This window comes from Pseudorasbora parva, chromosome 4, assembly GCF_024679245.1.
Source record: "Pseudorasbora parva isolate DD20220531a chromosome 4, ASM2467924v1, whole genome shotgun sequence".
In the NCBI taxonomy this organism is placed as follows: Eukaryota; Metazoa; Chordata; class Actinopteri; order Cypriniformes; family Gobionidae; genus Pseudorasbora; species Pseudorasbora parva.
The window spans coordinates 7,196,698-7,213,713 of record NC_090175.1 but is presented as its reverse complement, the minus strand read 5'-3'; the positions used below and the strand labels follow the sequence as shown (position 1 = coordinate 7,213,713).

Sequence of the window (17,016 nt, the reverse complement as noted above, 5' to 3'; positions counted from 1 at the left end):
ACTGAATGTAGCCTAAGAAACCCTTTAATATGACACTTTTTTTTTAATGATGTCCTTGGAATATTTAGTGTAATATTGAAACACAGCACTCAATAATTAGTGTCTGCATGAAGAGCACAGTAATTCATCATCTGATTTATCATCTGTTATTGTTTAAGATCAGTTCAGTTCATTTATTTATGGAGTCACCGGACTGACCAAAGTGCTGTACAAGCATAAGCTAAATCAGCATCTCACAATCTACAAGAACAGATTTTTTTTTTTACAACATAAAGGGCAGACATTAGCACATATTAAAATCTAAAGAAAATCTAGAGTTTTCAGCAGAGATTTATAAACTGACAAAGAAGGCACTGTTCTAGTTTGTGTTGGCAAGCTATTCCACAATCTAGGCCTCACCACTGAAAAGGCTCTGTCTCCTCGATGTTTGAGCCTAGCACAAGGAACCGTGAGTAAACTTAGATTTCTAGATCTTAGGTCGCGGGACGGATTATTGGGATGTAGCAGATCAGACAGGTAACTTGGAGCAAGATGATACAGACATTTGTAAACGACTAAGAGAACTGTATAGTCACTTTTGAATTTGACTGGTAGCCAATAGAGAGCTCGCAGGAGGGTCGTGACATCGTCTACATATTTTTTTATTATTATTATTATTATTTGGCCGCAGCATTTTGGACCAATTGTAGACAAATGAACCAGGACTTTGAAATGCCACAGTACAATGAATTACAGTTATCCAAGTGAGATATTACAAATGCATGAATTGCTGTCTCCGTGGATTTTTTGGGCACAAGATATTTAATTTTGGTGAGAAGGCAGAGTTGGAAAAAAGAAGTGACAACAGAGGACACCTGTTTCTCTAGAGTTGATCGCCTATCTAGGAAAACTCCCAGGTTTCGTGCACAGCTTGTATTAAAAATAGATAAATCACCAAGGGTGGCTGTCATACTCAAATTTAGCTGATTAGCCAAAAACTATGACCTCTGTCTTTGAATCGTTCAATGTTAAAAAGTTGCTTGCTAACCAAAGCTTTGCCTTATCGAGACAATTTATTAAAGATTTAAATGCAAGAAGTCAGCCATATAGATGGTTAACAGGGATGGAGCCAGGATGGTTCCTTGTAGTGCCCCAGTATTAATCATGATGGTATTGGAGACATTATTCTGCAGACACACATACTGTGGTCTGCATGACAGATAGTCCATGCACCACATGATCAGTGATGAATCCACTTACATTCCCCGCATCTTCTCACACCGCAAACAAGGCTGGAATGTATTGAAGGCACTTGAGACATCAAAGAACGTGAACCTCATAGATGCATCAGGAGTGTCCAGGTGTGTATAGGTCCTCTGTAGCATGTAGGATATCATCTATGCTCATGTAGGGCTGATATGCAAACTGTAGAGGATCCATGTTGACATGCGAGTCTTTATGTAAGAAAGGACCTGTCTTTCAAACATCTTCCTAATATGTGAGGTGAGCACTACAGGTCTATAATCATTGAACTCAGAGGGGTATTTCTTGGGAACAGGGATCAGACAAGATGTTTTCCACAGATTAAACGGGTATGTGAAAATACCACACAGCTGTGTAGAGCAGGTCATCAGCAGTCTAGGCCTAATACCATCAGTCCCCACTGCTTTCCATGGCTTCATTCTGTTCAGTCCCTTCTTAACATGAGATGGATGGAGTATTATAGACTGAGCTACAGATGGAGGAACAAGGGAACAGAGCGAGGATTCTTGGGAATATATGTCATGAATGTGATGGTTGGGAGATGATGTCATGGATGGAATGATAGGAGGAACGGACACAGCACCAGGCAGCGGACTGTACGGGACAGGCTGGGTTATCAAAAATATTAAAGAACCCATTTGATTGTCAGTCAGGTTCTGGTCACTGTCCAGTTGCAAAAGCCCCTTCTGTTTCATTTTTTTTCTTCTTTTTTTTCATGCCAGCCCAGACCAGACCTGCTTTGCTCCGTTCTGCTGCAATTGCTGTTCTAATGTTGCGCCTGTCATCTGAGTATTTGCAGTGGCAGCCGCAATAACCAACAGCAGCATTGTCCCAGAGATGTCACAACAGAATAATATTTTCATGAGTCCCTTTATTGTGTGTTTGTTTATTTGTTGTTTTCATTAGTCGTTCTTCTTTTCAGTTACTAACATCAGCAGCACCGATACAACAGTCAGACCAGAGACAACCTCAGCTGGTAATGTAGTTTTATGTTTCCTCTGTTCACTCTTGCTCATATAATGTCAATGAATGGTGACCACTTTTAAAACTTATGTAAAAATATCATAACATAACCATTTACATATGTAACGGAGGCCAGCTAATAGTTGCTGTTTGAGTAAACCTCACTCCTCCGATCTCATGAGACGGTCTAGCAGCTGACACTAGAGGTTGCAGCCCCTTTTTTTAATTGTCTTCTTTTTAATATTAATGGCCTTTTTTCAACAGTCACTTCCACAACATCCATCACTCCTACTACTACAGGTGAGCATATTTTAAGGATGGATGGATACTAAAGTGCATTACTTTTAGATAATAAAGTGCTTTAGAGGATCAGTGGTCTCTCCTAAACCGCCACCAGTGTGCAGGATCCACCTGGATGATGTGACTGCATCAACAGTTCAACGTCACCAGTACACTCCCTGCACATTAACTATAGCTGGAGAGTAGAGTGATAGAGCCAATTCAAAGGGATGATTATGAGAAGTCTTTCTAATAATTGACTTGAAGAACACAGTAATTCAGCATCTGAGTCTGTTCACATCTGTTTTTTATAGTTTCAGTTTCTTTAGAGTCAGTCGCTCCCACAACATCTACCAGTCCCACTACTGCAGGTGAGCATGATGCTGGACTGGAATGTGGCTTTCAAAAGAAGCTCCTTTAAATTAGTCTTCATGAAGAACACAGATGTTCAGTATCTGAGTCTGATTTAACAGGTTTTCCATTTGTTATTGTTTCAGTTCCTTTAGAGCCGGTCACTTCTACAACATCTACCAGTTCTTCTTCTACAGGTGAGGATATATCTAGACTGAATGTAGCCTAAGAAACCCTTTAATATGACACTTTTTTTTTAATGATGTCCTTGGAATATTTAGTGTAATATTGAAACACAGCACTCAATAATTAGTGTCTGCATGAAGAGCACAGTAATTCATCATCTGATTTATCATCTGTTATTGTTTAAGATCAGTTCAGTTCATTTATTTATGGAGTCACCGGACTGACCAAAGTGCTGTACAAGCATAAGCTAAATCAGCATCTCACAATCTACAAGAACAGATTTTTTTTTTTACAACATAAAGGGCAGACATTAGCACATATTAAAATCTAAAGAAAATCTAGAGTTTTCAGCAGAGATTTATAAACTGACAAAGAAGGCACTGTTCTAGTTTGTGTTGGCAAGCTATTCCACAATCTAGGCCTCACCACTGAAAAGGCTCTGTCTCCTCGATGTTTGAGCCTAGCACAAGGAACCGTGAGTAAACTTAGATTTCTAGATCTTAGGTCGCGGGACGGATTATTGGGATGTAGCAGATCAGACAGGTAACTTGGAGCAAGATGATACAGACATTTGTAAACGACTAAGAGAACTGTATAGTCACTTTTGAATTTGACTGGTAGCCAATAGAGAGCTCGCAGGAGGGTCGTGACATCGTCTACATATTTTTTTATTATTATTATTATTATTTGGCCGCAGCATTTTGGACCAATTGTAGACAAATGAACCAGGACTTTGAAATGCCACAGTACAATGAATTACAGTTATCCAAGTGAGATATTACAAATGCATGAATTGCTGTCTCCGTGGATTTTTTGGGCACAAGATATTTAATTTTGGTGAGAAGGCAGAGTTGGAAAAAAGAAGTGACAACAGAGGACACCTGTTTCTCTAGAGTTGATCGCCTATCTAGGAAAACTCCCAGGTTTCGTGCACAGCTTGTATTAAAAATAGATAAATCACCAAGGGTGGCTGTCATACTCAAATTTAGCTGATTAGCCAAAAACTATGACCTCTGTCTTTGAATCGTTCAATGTTAAAAAGTTGCTTGCTAACCAAAGCTTTGCCTTATCGAGACAATTTATTAAAGATTTAAATGCAAGAAGTCAGCCATATAGATGGTTAACAGGGATGGAGCCAGGATGGTTCCTTGTAGTGCCCCAGTATTAATCATGATGGTATTGGAGACATTATTCTGCAGACACACATACTGTGGTCTGCATGACAGATAGTCCATGCACCACATGATCAGTGATGAATCCACTTACATTCCCCGCATCTTCTCACACCGCAAACAAGGCTGGAATGTATTGAAGGCACTTGAGACATCAAAGAACGTGAACCTCATAGATGCATCAGGAGTGTCCAGGTGTGTATAGGTCCTCTGTAGCATGTAGGATATCATCTATGCTCATGTAGGGCTGATATGCAAACTGTAGAGGATCCATGTTGACATGCGAGTCTTTATGTAAGAAAGGACCTGTCTTTCAAACATCTTCCTAATATGTGAGGTGAGCACTACAGGTCTATAATCATTGAACTCAGAGGGGTATTTCTTGGGAACAGGGATCAGACAAGATGTTTTCCACAGATTAAACGGGTATGTGAAAATACCACACAGCTGTGTAGAGCAGGTCATCAGCAGTCTAGGCCTAATACCATCAGTCCCCACTGCTTTCCATGGCTTCATTCTGTTCAGTCCCTTCTTAACATGAGATGGATGGAGTATTATAGACTGAGCTACAGATGGAGGAACAAGGGAACAGAGCGAGGATTCTTGGGAATATATGTCATGAATGTGATGGTTGGGAGATGATGTCATGGATGGAATGATAGGAGGAACGGACACAGCACCAGGCAGCGGACTGTACGGGACAGGCTGGGTTATCAAAAATATTAAAGAACCCATTTGATTGTCAGTCAGGTTCTGGTCACTGTCCAGTTGCAAAAGCCCCTTCTGTTTCATTTTTTTTCTTCTTTTTTTTTTTCATGCCAGCCCAGACCTGCTTCGCTCCGTTCTGCTGCAATTGCTGTTCTAATGTTGTGCCTGTCATCTGTGTATTTGCAGTGGCAGCCACAATAACCAACAGCAGCATTGTCCCAGAGATGTCACAACAGAATAATATTTTCATGAGTCCCTTTATTGTGTGTTTGTTTATTTGTTGCTCTTCATTAGTCGTTCTTCTTTTCAGTTACTAACATCAGCAGCACCGATACAACAGTCAGACCAGAGACAACCTCAGCTGGTAATGTAGTTTTATGTTTCCTCTGTTTACTCTTTCTCATATAATGTCAATGAATGGGGACCACTTTTAAAACTTATGTAAAAATATCATAAAATAACCATTTACATATGTAACGGAGGCCAGCTAATAGTTGCTGTTTGAGTAAACCTCACTCCTCCGATCTCATGAGACGGTCTAGCAACTGACACTAGAGGTTGCAGTCCCTTTTTTAATCGTCGTCTTTTTAATATTAATGGCCTTTTTTCAACAGTCACTTCCACAACATCCATCACCCCTACTACTACAGGTGAGCATATTTTAAGGATGGATGGATACTAAAGTTCTTTACTTTTAGATAATAAAGTGCTTTGAAGGATCAGTGGTCTCTCCTAAACCGCCACCAGTGTGCAGGATCCACCTGGATGATGTGACTGCATCAACAGTACAACGTCACCAGTACACTCCCTGCACATTAACTATAGCTGGAGAGTAGCGTGATAGAGCCAATTCAACGGGATGATTATGAGAAGTCTTTCTAATAATTGACTTGAAGAACACAGTAATTCAGCATCTGAGTCTGTTCACATCTGTTTTTTATTGTTTCAGTTTCTTTAGAGTCAGTCGCTCCCACAACATCTACCAGTCCCACTACTGCAGGTGAGCATGATGCTGGACTGGAATGTGGCTTTCAAAAGAAGCTCCTTTAAATTAGTCTTCATGAAGAACACAGATGTTCAGTATCTGAGTCTGATTTAACAGGTTTTCCATTTGTTATTGTTTCAGTTCCTTTAGAGCCGGTCACTTCTACAACATCTACCAGTTCTTCTTCTACAGGTGAGGATAAATCTAGACTTAATGTAGCCTAAGAAACCCTTTAAAATGACATTCTTTTTTCTTTCTTTTTTTTGATGATATTCTTGGAATATTTAGTGTAATATTAAAACAAAACACTCAATAATTAGTGTCTGCATGAAGAAGACAGTAACTCATCATCTGATTTATCATCTGTTATTGTTTAAGTTCACTTCAGTTCAGTTCATTTATTTATGGAGTTGACGGTGACCACCCCAGTGCACCCCATATTTGAGCCACCTCCTCTCAACCTGCTCAACATTTTGAACTCACAATGAGCTCACCTATTACTCACACTGATGCTGCGTTCACACCAAATGTGAATTGAGCGTCAAAATCGCATCTAGCTTGACGCGTGAACATTTTGAATCCATTCGTGCGTCCGCAGCAAATTGGACGTGCGTACAAATCCAGCATTTGAAGCAAATTAGATTCGGTTAAAGATGCTCCAGTTGAAAGATGTCCTAAAACACCACTCTGCCTCTTTTCATTTTCAAAAAATAGATATATTAAGCATTAAAAGCCACACATGTAGTTCAGGCAACGCACTACCTGGATTATCTTCGCTGCATGTATATTTAAATAAAATATAAAGTTATGAAACTTCACTTTGCCCCCAGTCAAAATGATTTGGTAGGCAAAAATATATTAATTGGACCAAAGATTGGCCATTAGATGTACAAGAGACAAATTATTTGTCATGTTTAACCAATACAGACACATCCGAGCCAGCGGCAAATGCCAGAAAGACTGGCTGAGGAAAGGCTGCTCTCGCCAGGGTTAACTAGCGCTGAGTGCCCAGAGATCGCTTGATCTTACAACTCCAAAAACGCAAGAGTATTCTTTTTTAAATAGGCACTGTCTTTATAAGTATGTTTTTGGACTGAATGTGGCTTTCAAAAGATGTTCCTTTCATAATATTTTCATGAACCCAACGTTTCAGCATCTGAGTCTGATCATTATCATACACTTCCATCTGCTATTTTTTCAGTTTCTTTGCAGCCAGTCCAAGCATCTACAACTTCTACCAGTTCTACGTCAACATCATCTACCAGTTCTACGTCATCTACCAGGATTACATCTACAACTTCTACCAGCTATACTTCTACATCGTCAACCACTTTTACATCTACAGGTGAGGATGATTCTAGACTGAATGCAGACTTTTAAGAAATCCCTTAGAGGATTATTTATCTATCACCTGAGTCTAATTTAACATCAGCTTCCATCTGTTATGTATCAGTTTATTTACAGTGTCATGTCCACTACATCTACAAGATTTGTTATTATGGTCTGAAAACATAAATGCAAGAACTTACCATTTGGCCAAATTTGGTTTGCCATTTTTGCAAAAGACACCTTAAATAAAAAGATTCAACATAAAACCGAACTGCACATCTGTTAAATAAAATGATAGGCTTTGGTATTTTTTAAACTTGGCCTGGGATTAACTATTGATTTCAGAAAAATCTAGAATAAATCCATTTAGATTTGCCAAGTAATGTATTTTACCAGTTATAATTAAATAAAATATGCATGTAAACCAATCTACAACTGATTATTCTTACAACCACAGCATCTGCCAGTCACACTGAAATTACTTTTGAAAAGAGCTTCTATTTAATTCATTCTGAGTCTTATCATTCCAGGTCTTAGTATTGCACCATTGGAAAACTGCACGGTAAGTTGAGATGAGTATCTGAAACTGATTGGAAGGTTGGACATACCATAAAACTTGAAGCAACATCACAATGGCATAATGTGTTTTATTATGATTATTATTTTTGTAACACTTTAGTATGGGGAACACATTTTAACTACTACTATGACTTTTACCTCAGTAGACTCCTAATTTACTGCTTATCAATAGTTACTAATAAACCGCCAATATCTTAGTATTATACATGCTAATAGGCAACTTGTTTTAAAATAAAATAAAAAATTTTTTTGAAGAACAAAGTTTTTTTTTTTTTAAGTTGTTGGTTCTTTCATTTGGTAGCTATAGTATGTAGAACTGTATTTTTCCTTTTCTTTTATTAGACCAAAAATGTACTTTTATTTAGAAAGAATAAAATACAAACATTAAATTCAACAAATACTCTAAAGTGTTCAATGTGATTTTCAGGCCAAAGGACGATGCGTAGAGGGTCTTCTTCAGCAAATAGAAAACATTACAGCTGAAGTACTTCCATTTACCGTAAGAGAAAAATTACCAAAGACATAATTATTTGTCACCAGATGAGACTGTAGCAATGCTTTCTTTGTTTAAACATTTACAAATAATGAAAATTATATGATCACTAAAATAGCATGTGACCACATTTCTGGATGCGGTCTTCAACGCTTCAGAGAAGATTTTAGTGGCACTATCAGCTGACCCAAATAAACTGGTGTCAGATGGAAACCGTCTGTTAAAAGCCAGTGAGAAGCTTGTGTCCATGCTGGTGAACTGGACAGACACAACTGCCAATGTCAATTTTACTCTTGAAGCTGTGGGTAAGTGAAAATAGAACTGTAGCAGTAATTACAAGGGACAGCCTAAATGTTATTACTAACGTTGTACTCTAAAGTATGAACTAATTGGTGACTTTTTAGATGACCTAATTATTTCAGAACTTCTCATCTGGCTGTAAAATATTGTTAGATTGAATAATTTACACAATGTGTGTTTTTTTCTTTTTCTTTAGAGGGACAAGTCTTCATGGTTGGACCAAATGTCACCTTAGATAAAATCCCTCGACTTGACACAACACATTCTTCTGTGGACATTGATCTCATTGAGATCGCCAAGAAAAACTGTGAAACAAGTATGTGAAAGGTTTTAGTATGACTCATTAAATAACTTTTGACATTACCAATACAATTTCACATTCAGCGAATGTGGTTTTCTATTTTTTTTCACACAGGATCAGCTGCTGTGGCTTTCATGAGTTATAAGACAATGGAGAATCTACTGAAGCCTGACTTCTTCAAAACACCAAATGACACGATTAAAACCATGATGTCCACTGTGATCTCAGCTACTCTTCCCAAAACCACCAACACTAAACTCACCAAACCAGTCAACTTCACCCTCAGACACATCAGAGTGAGAGACTGAAATTAGTTTTTGTCTAGCCTGAGAACTGATGAACATCTGAAAACATCTAATATTCAGTGTTGTAACATTTTCTGCATGTTCTTTCTTCTTTTTGCAGGAGTTTGACCCCAGCGGTTCTCTGTCCTGTGTGTACTGGAATATCAGCGAGTGGATTGTAGATGGTTGTTCTGTTTTAGAGACCAACAGCAGCTTCACTGTGTGTTCCTGTGTTCATCTGTCGACATTCGCTCTCATCATGCAAACCAGCCGCCCACCAGAGGTACGAGAACATTTATAGAGACCATTGAAGAAGAGCACAGATTTGGCACTCATGTACTCTGACATGTTTTCTCAGAGCGACTCACTGATGGACCTGTTGAATTTGATGTGTGTGATCGTGGGGCTGGTGTTCTTCAGTTTGGCCCTGTTGACCTTTGCCCTTTGTCAGTGGAGTCCTGGAGTGAATAATGTGGCTCGAATCAACCTCTGTGTGAGTCTGCTGTTGGCTCACCTTCTGTTCCTGCTCACACAACAGTTCCTGAGCCTCATACGCCGTGAGCAGGTGAGAATGATGAAGGAGCCCTACAGCTCAGCACAGCCTCACTGAGAATCATCATAACCGTCTCTCATGCTCTCCAGGTGTTGTGTGCCGTGATATCAGGTGTGCTGCACTTCCTCTTTCTCTCCGGCTTTGTGTGGATGTTCATTGAAGCTGTACTGCTCTTCATCTGTGTGAAGAACCTATCACAGATCAGCTCCAAAAAGAGGAAGGTGCTTAGCAGTCGATTCCTATGTGTGATTGGATATACGGTTCCTCTGGTTGTGGTGGGCATGTCTGCTGTGGTGGATCCTAAAGGATACGAAAGTAAAGAGTGAGTTTAGATCGAGTGACCTTCATCCATATTTTGTACATTAACAGTTGTTGACTGTATCTTCTTCCAAACAGCTGCTGGATTAAAGAGGATAAAGGTTTTTTCTGGAGTTTTCTGGGACCTGTTGCGGTCATAATGGCAGTAGGCACATTTCTTTTTCTTTTATCTCATGACTTTGTATTAAATGGAAAACAGTGATGATTAGTTACTTTTTTGTTTCTCTCTCTTACTATGCAGTTAAACATGATTATCCTTATCAACATCATCATCAGTCTCAACTCAACTTTGAAAAAATTGAACCCTGACGTTTCACAGATGAAACGAACCAAGTAACAAACAATCTGATACAAAATAACATATAGTCAATAAATACACAAAAAGACTCTCTTGCTCTCTCTCTCTCTCTCTCTCTCTCTCTCTCTCTCTCTCTCTCTCTCTCTCTCTCTCTCTCTCTCTCTCTCTCTCTCTCTCTCTCTCTCTTGCTCTGCAGGATTAGGACATTTAAAACACTGGCTCAGTTTGTGGTTCTTGGTTGCTCCTGGATTCTGGGTCCCTTCAGTAATGACAGTAAGATTCTGGAGATCCTCTTCGTGATCGTGAACTCCCAGCAGGGAACCTTCATCTTCCTGGTCTATTGTGTCCTCAATGATGAGGTCAGACATCAATTTACTCTACCAGATAATCTTCTTTATTTGCTTCACCTAATTCATATGAATTCAATCTTAAATTCACACCTGAGAGACTACAGCACTGTTCCAGAACCCAGTGAACTGGCTATTATAAAGCATTTAGTCTGTATAAGCACACATCTAACACAAAGTTTGTTTCAAAGGCCTTTTAGTCAGTCTATCTCCTGATGTGGTAATTTTTTTTTTTTTTTTTTTTTTTTTTTGAGAAATAAGCCAATTTGACTGGGTTTCTCTTCTTGTGCAGGTCAGGCAACAGTACAGAAATTGGTGGAAAGTCATCACAAATGTCCAGATGAGACATGAAACAAAGGCCATAAATCCTTATAAAGAATAAAAAAAACTATTTAAACAGTAAACATGTTGTCTAGTGTATGTCTGTGTAAATCACCACCTCCCGGGTTGCTTTTATTTTAATTAGTTAGATGTTGATAACTCTTTTTGATTGTAATATTGCATATCTTACTATAATTGCTCTGGTTGTACACAAGCCATTTTTTGGAGCATTTGAACATTGCTTTTCAACTTTGTTAAACAACCTTTATTGTTTTTTGTAAATGATACTTGAAAGATGCTCAGTGAAAAATATTGTGAATCTTGACTCTAATTGCTTGTTCGGGTTTGGTTGAAGGCTACAGTTTATCCGGTCAGAACAATGATGTCTTACTCAGGTTTATCCAAACTGGTGGTTTTATTAAATGTGCATAGATGTGTGGTTCTGTAAATACACAATACAAAATACAGATATAAATATGGATATAAGAAACATATATAAACACAACACAATACTAATAAAGCTTCTGATAAACACTTATGAAATAGAACACAATATAATCTCTATGAGGATGAACTAGAATAAATCGGAATGGACGTTCAGTACAATACAAAATATTTGTGCGCTAAGTGTCCATGAGCTGTGCGCGTGAGCATGACTGCTGCTTCACGTGCGATCAGCTCTCAGATGTAAACAACTTTATAGCGCATGCGCGCTACCTGAGATGCAACCGTGCATCGGTGTTTATATGATATTAATATGACTAAAACTGACAGTAAATGACAAATATAGAATGACAGTGATGTTACAGCAGTAGACTATAATTACGGAAACAACATTAACTGTAAACATCCGTGTTTAATACAGGCGGAATAGCGTTAGTTGAGTGTTAAATGATTAAGTGACGACTTACGGTGTAATGCACGCACACGCACAGTCGATAAGGCCTCCACTGATTGGTCTAATACTTTATTCACTCAAACTATATACAATCTTCAGCCGATCTCCCATTCTCATTATCAACCGTCTGCTCTCTTCTCCGTCACTTCGCGAACTCCTGTGGAAAGTTTTGGAACAGTCCATTTTGCACTGAATGACAGGGGTGACTGGGAGAGTCCATGACTCAAAGGGAGGGGGAGGGCACTTTCTACACTCAGTATATTCCTGAAATTATGTAACTTATGTTTAGGTGATGTTTTTGTTAAAGGACCACATTTTTGTATTGTTACATGTAAATAGGTAGAGGTTCTGTAACACCCTCTGAACTTGTCGCTTCCCCTGAATGCCCCCAGCGGCCTCCAGTTTTTACATTATTTATCCTTATTTGCATCAGGCACTGATGCCCTATTTAAGCGCTTGGCTCACTTGGCTGAGTGTAACTTTTGTTGTGCTCTGAAAACAGCTACACAATTTGGATTATTCTTTGGACTGGATTTATCTGTTTGATTTTGCTTGTTTTTTGGATAACATTATTTTGCCTTTTCCCTTGATTTGGATTATTCAGAGTGTTTGCTTGTGTATTGACCCATGCCTATTGTCACCATAGACTCAAAAATATGGACGTAGTGTCTGTGACATCACCCATAGGAATCTGCAAAGCAGTTTTGAAGCATAAAGTAGGGTTGAGCTGGCTGTTGCTATCTTGGCAGCGCCTTATCTTGCGGATAATAGAAAATGGTCAAAGAGGCGGGACATGGGCGGAGCTGGGGTTACGCAATGAGTAACTGATAAGAGATGAATGGCTATCCACCTGTCACTTAAAATGGCCACGCCCTTAATTATGCAGAACTTAATTAAGGGCAAGATTTAGTTCTCGCCTTTAGAGCTTATTATTGCTTTATATAATGTAAACAAAGTAGTTATAAAGAAGATTCACCCCCTCACAGTTGTCATGAAGGCCAAAATTAGCCATATAGACCAAAACCATAATTTGTACCAGGCTGTAAATGTTTTTTTTTTTTCTGCTGTAAAGCTGGGAATTTTAGCATGGAGCTCAATGAGATTCTGCTCCATTCTGGAGCCTGTCTCTAGTGGCCAGTCAATAAATTACAGTTTAAGTCACTTCCACATTAGCTTCAACAGAAACTGGGTGAGGTTGCCGCTGGGTTGTCAAATGTTCTGTCGGATTCCCTTGGAATGATTTCTCTCTGCGGTGTGTGATTGATTGGAACTGTTACATTGTGTGTATCACTGTGTTCCCAGTGGACTGAAGCACTTTGATGCTATTATTTGCATGTTCTTTATTATTCTGATATCTGCAATGGATGCTAACTCTAAAGCCTCCGCATCACAGGTATTAAGTCTCTCCACGGTGACTCTCTCAACACAACCTCAAACCTCCAGAAACACCTTCTACAACAGCACATCAACATGAAACTCATTGAAATATCCCTACCAAAGGTAAGTCTGTGGAGGATGGCTTTGGCCAAAAGATGGCTAAACAAAAAAAAGATTGATTATTATCATTCATGAGTCCATGTCCAAACAGCATGAATGTGAAGGACTTTTTCAACCATCATGATGAGCCTCAGAGATCTTCCTCCCAGATTCTTAAGTAGCTTGCCCATACATAATGAATGTCCCATAAGTGAATCAGTTTTCTGTTACACATAGTATAACGACAAGACGGGTCCCTCTATGGCTGACCTCGCCTTCCTGAACATTATGGAAAGGGACACTTTGCAGATGCCTAAGATATTTGCGAATGGGCAAGCGATTCACAATTACAGAAAGATGAAGAGTGCTGGTATCTGCCAATGTTCGGGTATACCATTCAAAGAAGCCTGGTCAGATAAGAGTGGTGTTCGACTCTAGTGCTCGACATGAGGGTGTCATTAAATGATGTCCTTCTTACTGGCCCTGATGTAAAAAAAAATAGCCTTTTGGGGGTTCTAATGCATTTCAGGAAGGAACATGTGGCAGTGATGGCTGATATCCAGCAAATGTTCCATTCCTTTGTTGCCACAAAATAGCATATTAACTTTCTGCACTTCCTCTGGTACAACAACATCAAACTTAAAGGAGTACTTCAGTGCTGGGAAGATGAATCTGTATTTAAACTGGGTCATTAATGTAGTAGAAATGTTATTTTCTTTTTTTAAATTTAGTGCTTTCTAGACTGAGAAAAGACAGAAAATGTATTTTTGCCTCATGGGGATGAAAGAGAACAATTCCCAGAATGTTTTGCTGCCCTATGAGGCCACTCCCAAAGCCACTGCTACTAGATTACTGAATTACTGATCATTTTCCCACCGCGACCACGACCACGTTCATTTTCATAAAATCAGTTCAGTTAGAGAACAGACACTACAATTAAAAACTGAACGTGTCTGTTCAATGTGTGATTTTAGCCGCTGATTTTTACAGCCCAAAACGCTGCAGGAGTCAGATATATTGACAGTCATGGATGAGAGGAATTTTTCCAGAAATAAAATGCATAAATCTCTTGTCTCAGGGGGATATGAGAGGGAGGGGGGGAAGCACAATCATTCGAATACACTCCAGGGTTTCTACTGATACAAAGCCATATGCTAATCGCTGAAGTAACCCTTTAAACAGCAAATTACTAGAGTACCAGTGCAAATACATTGCTTATGAAAGCTTCCCTTGCAGACCAAAAATACCAGAGGCTAATTCTTTTGTGGAAAGGTAATTTTATGTGGATGATGGCCTTTCCTCCTTCCCCACAGGACATTATGCTCTGTCTAATCTAAATATTCACTAGATTGCCTCTAACAAAGTGGAATTGATGAAAACATTTCCTCCAGAAGTACTTGCAAATAATTTAAAGAATCTGGATCTGAGCTCTGCCCTCCCTCCAGTTCAGAGAAGTTTGGGGGTGAGCTGGGATGTATCTGAGGATATGTTCATTTTCCATGTTGCAGGCCAGGTGAGATTTTACTCTTAAGAGTGCTTACCAAAGAGTCTTGTGACTGGGATGCTCCTCTGCCAGATGAGAAATATAAAGAATGGAAGGTTTGGAAAGGCATTTCAAAATTCCCTGCACATATGCTACTATCTCTCTCGAGCACAAAACAAAGAGATGTGTTTCTTCTGTGATGTTTACACAAATGCTATTGCAGCTGTTGCTTACATCAGGGATGCCAGTACAAGAGGTAACATAGAAGATGGCTTTATGTTTGTCAAGGCTAAACTAGCTCTGTGACCTGAAATCTCGTTCCCGGACTCGGGCTGTGTGCATCTGTTCTAGCTGTGGAAAAAACTCCCAGATAGCAGACAAACATTGAATCAATGTTAATGCATCAACTAAAATATAATTGAATCAATATTGAAATTTAACATAGATTTTTCATCAGGTTTGCACCCTGAAATGTTATTTCAACGATGAAAAATAGATAGCCATAATATATATATATATATATATATATATATATATATATATATATATATATATATATAAATAAAACCCCTTATCCCTGTGCTTATAGTACTGTAGTAAATGTGAACGCGAGATAGTAGGGCCCTATAATTTCCACGATCACGGAATCGCGGAATTGGCAAATTAATGCGGAATTTTCATATTAACACGGAATCTAGTGTTAATGCAGATTTTCACGGAATTGTACATATTTGTAATGCAATTCTGATTTGTGTGGGAGCAGAACGTATGTCTGAGGAAAATGCAGACTGGGGGAAGCAAATCTTGGCGACACAACCCCTCCTGTCACTTAAGCTCACCCTTCAAAACAATGAAAGTATGGCGAATTTGGTCTCTACGGCTCTGCCTTCTTCAGCGAAAAAGTTAAGAAACTCGACGCTAACGCCGGTTTCGCACTGCACACGCAGGCAGCGCAGAAGCTTTGCGTATGGAGAACGGGAGCCGCGCAGCCGTTGTGCTCAGGCAGCATTGGTCATGCGCAGCTGAACCGCGGCTCGTGTATTGCAAATACAGACAAATATTGTCCATTCTGTCAGATTTTCCGGTGGTCTGCTCGACCCCTGTCATTCTCGTGCTTTGATTTATTATAGACATATTAGGCAGCATATCTCTTGCAAATGCGACCGTGTTCCCCTCTGTTCCAAACACATATGCATTTAACATGCGGTATATGGGTAGTTTACATGATAGAAGTAACCTTAAAGTTAAGATAAGCCTCTCGTTTTAATCATTTAAAGGGGCCTTTGAAGTTGGGAAAAACTTCTGGCAGTGTTGTGTTTTTGTGTATTTTATTTTTTATTTTTCACATCTCTGGATCATAATGGTGATTGTTAAACCCACAGAACAATTCACTACATGATTTCATGGTGAAATTTGTTATTTTTTCACATTAATTTTCAGCTTTAAATGTTTTACTTAATAGTACTGTATATAAAAGATGATTAATGATTTTTTTTTAGTTCTTTATTATTTTTTTTAATTGAAAGAAAAAGTTAATGGAGCACTTTCATTTTAACTTACATAAACTAATATAATGTATTTTACTGGAATTTTTAATCTCATAACCATTAATATTTAAAGTGCAGTGTTATGTTGCATCATGCAGTGTTTGTCCTAAAAAGTAAATGTGGTTTGTTACCTCAAAAAATGTAAGGTCATTCCTATTTTTTGTTTTATGTTCTATTATATTAACATTAAAAGCACACTATTTTTTGACTAAAATAACAGTAAAGGGTAAAAAAAAAAAATTCCCAAAAATTAAAACGGAAAAAAAGGAATCTGCAAAAATTAAAATGGAAAAAATGGAATTTGGGGAAAAATAAAACAGAATTTGGGAAAAAATAAAATGGATTTTATAGGGCCCTAAGGGCTCTGGGTCTGGTTCAAAAAATAAAAACTAATAAAACGACTAACTTCAGAGTTGAGTTTCTTTTTTATAACTATTTGTTTTAAACAAAACTTATTAGCGGTGCCTCCGTTTAGTAGTAATTCTAAGTTTACTTTAAATTATCCCACTAGGAATGTGACCTTTAAATTACGGTTGTAACATCAAATAACACAACAAAATGTGAAGGGAAGAAATTATATACACTTTACTGAAATAAAATAAA

At 38.5% G+C, this 17,016-nt stretch overlaps 1 protein-coding gene across 1 annotated transcript in view; it reads left to right on the top strand.

Moving 5' to 3' along the window:
* LOC137073748 (adhesion G protein-coupled receptor L3-like) overlaps positions 1-11,092 on the top strand; it is a 47,543-nt gene extending 36,451 nt beyond the window's left edge. Inside the window, exons 28-47 of the mRNA XM_067442457.1 lie at positions 2,165-2,218; positions 2,470-2,505; positions 2,799-2,855; positions 2,982-3,032; positions 5,212-5,265; positions 5,851-5,901; positions 6,028-6,078; positions 7,088-7,231; positions 7,746-7,777; positions 8,222-8,293; positions 8,406-8,592; positions 8,784-8,903; positions 9,003-9,184; positions 9,294-9,455; positions 9,531-9,737; positions 9,815-10,047; positions 10,122-10,188; positions 10,285-10,376; positions 10,538-10,700; positions 10,981-11,092. Coding sequence (XP_067298558.1) covers positions 2,165-2,218; positions 2,470-2,505; positions 2,799-2,855; positions 2,982-3,032; positions 5,212-5,265; positions 5,851-5,901; positions 6,028-6,078; positions 7,088-7,231; positions 7,746-7,777; positions 8,222-8,293; positions 8,406-8,592; positions 8,784-8,903; positions 9,003-9,184; positions 9,294-9,455; positions 9,531-9,737; positions 9,815-10,047; positions 10,122-10,188; positions 10,285-10,376; positions 10,538-10,700; positions 10,981-11,070 — 2,105 coding nt within the window. The 3' untranslated portion in view covers positions 11,071-11,092. The remainder of the gene's footprint in view (positions 1-2,164; positions 2,219-2,469; positions 2,506-2,798; positions 2,856-2,981; positions 3,033-5,211; positions 5,266-5,850; positions 5,902-6,027; positions 6,079-7,087; positions 7,232-7,745; positions 7,778-8,221; positions 8,294-8,405; positions 8,593-8,783; positions 8,904-9,002; positions 9,185-9,293; positions 9,456-9,530; positions 9,738-9,814; positions 10,048-10,121; positions 10,189-10,284; positions 10,377-10,537; positions 10,701-10,980) is intronic.
* The last annotated feature ends 5,924 nt before the right edge of the window (positions 11,093-17,016 follow it).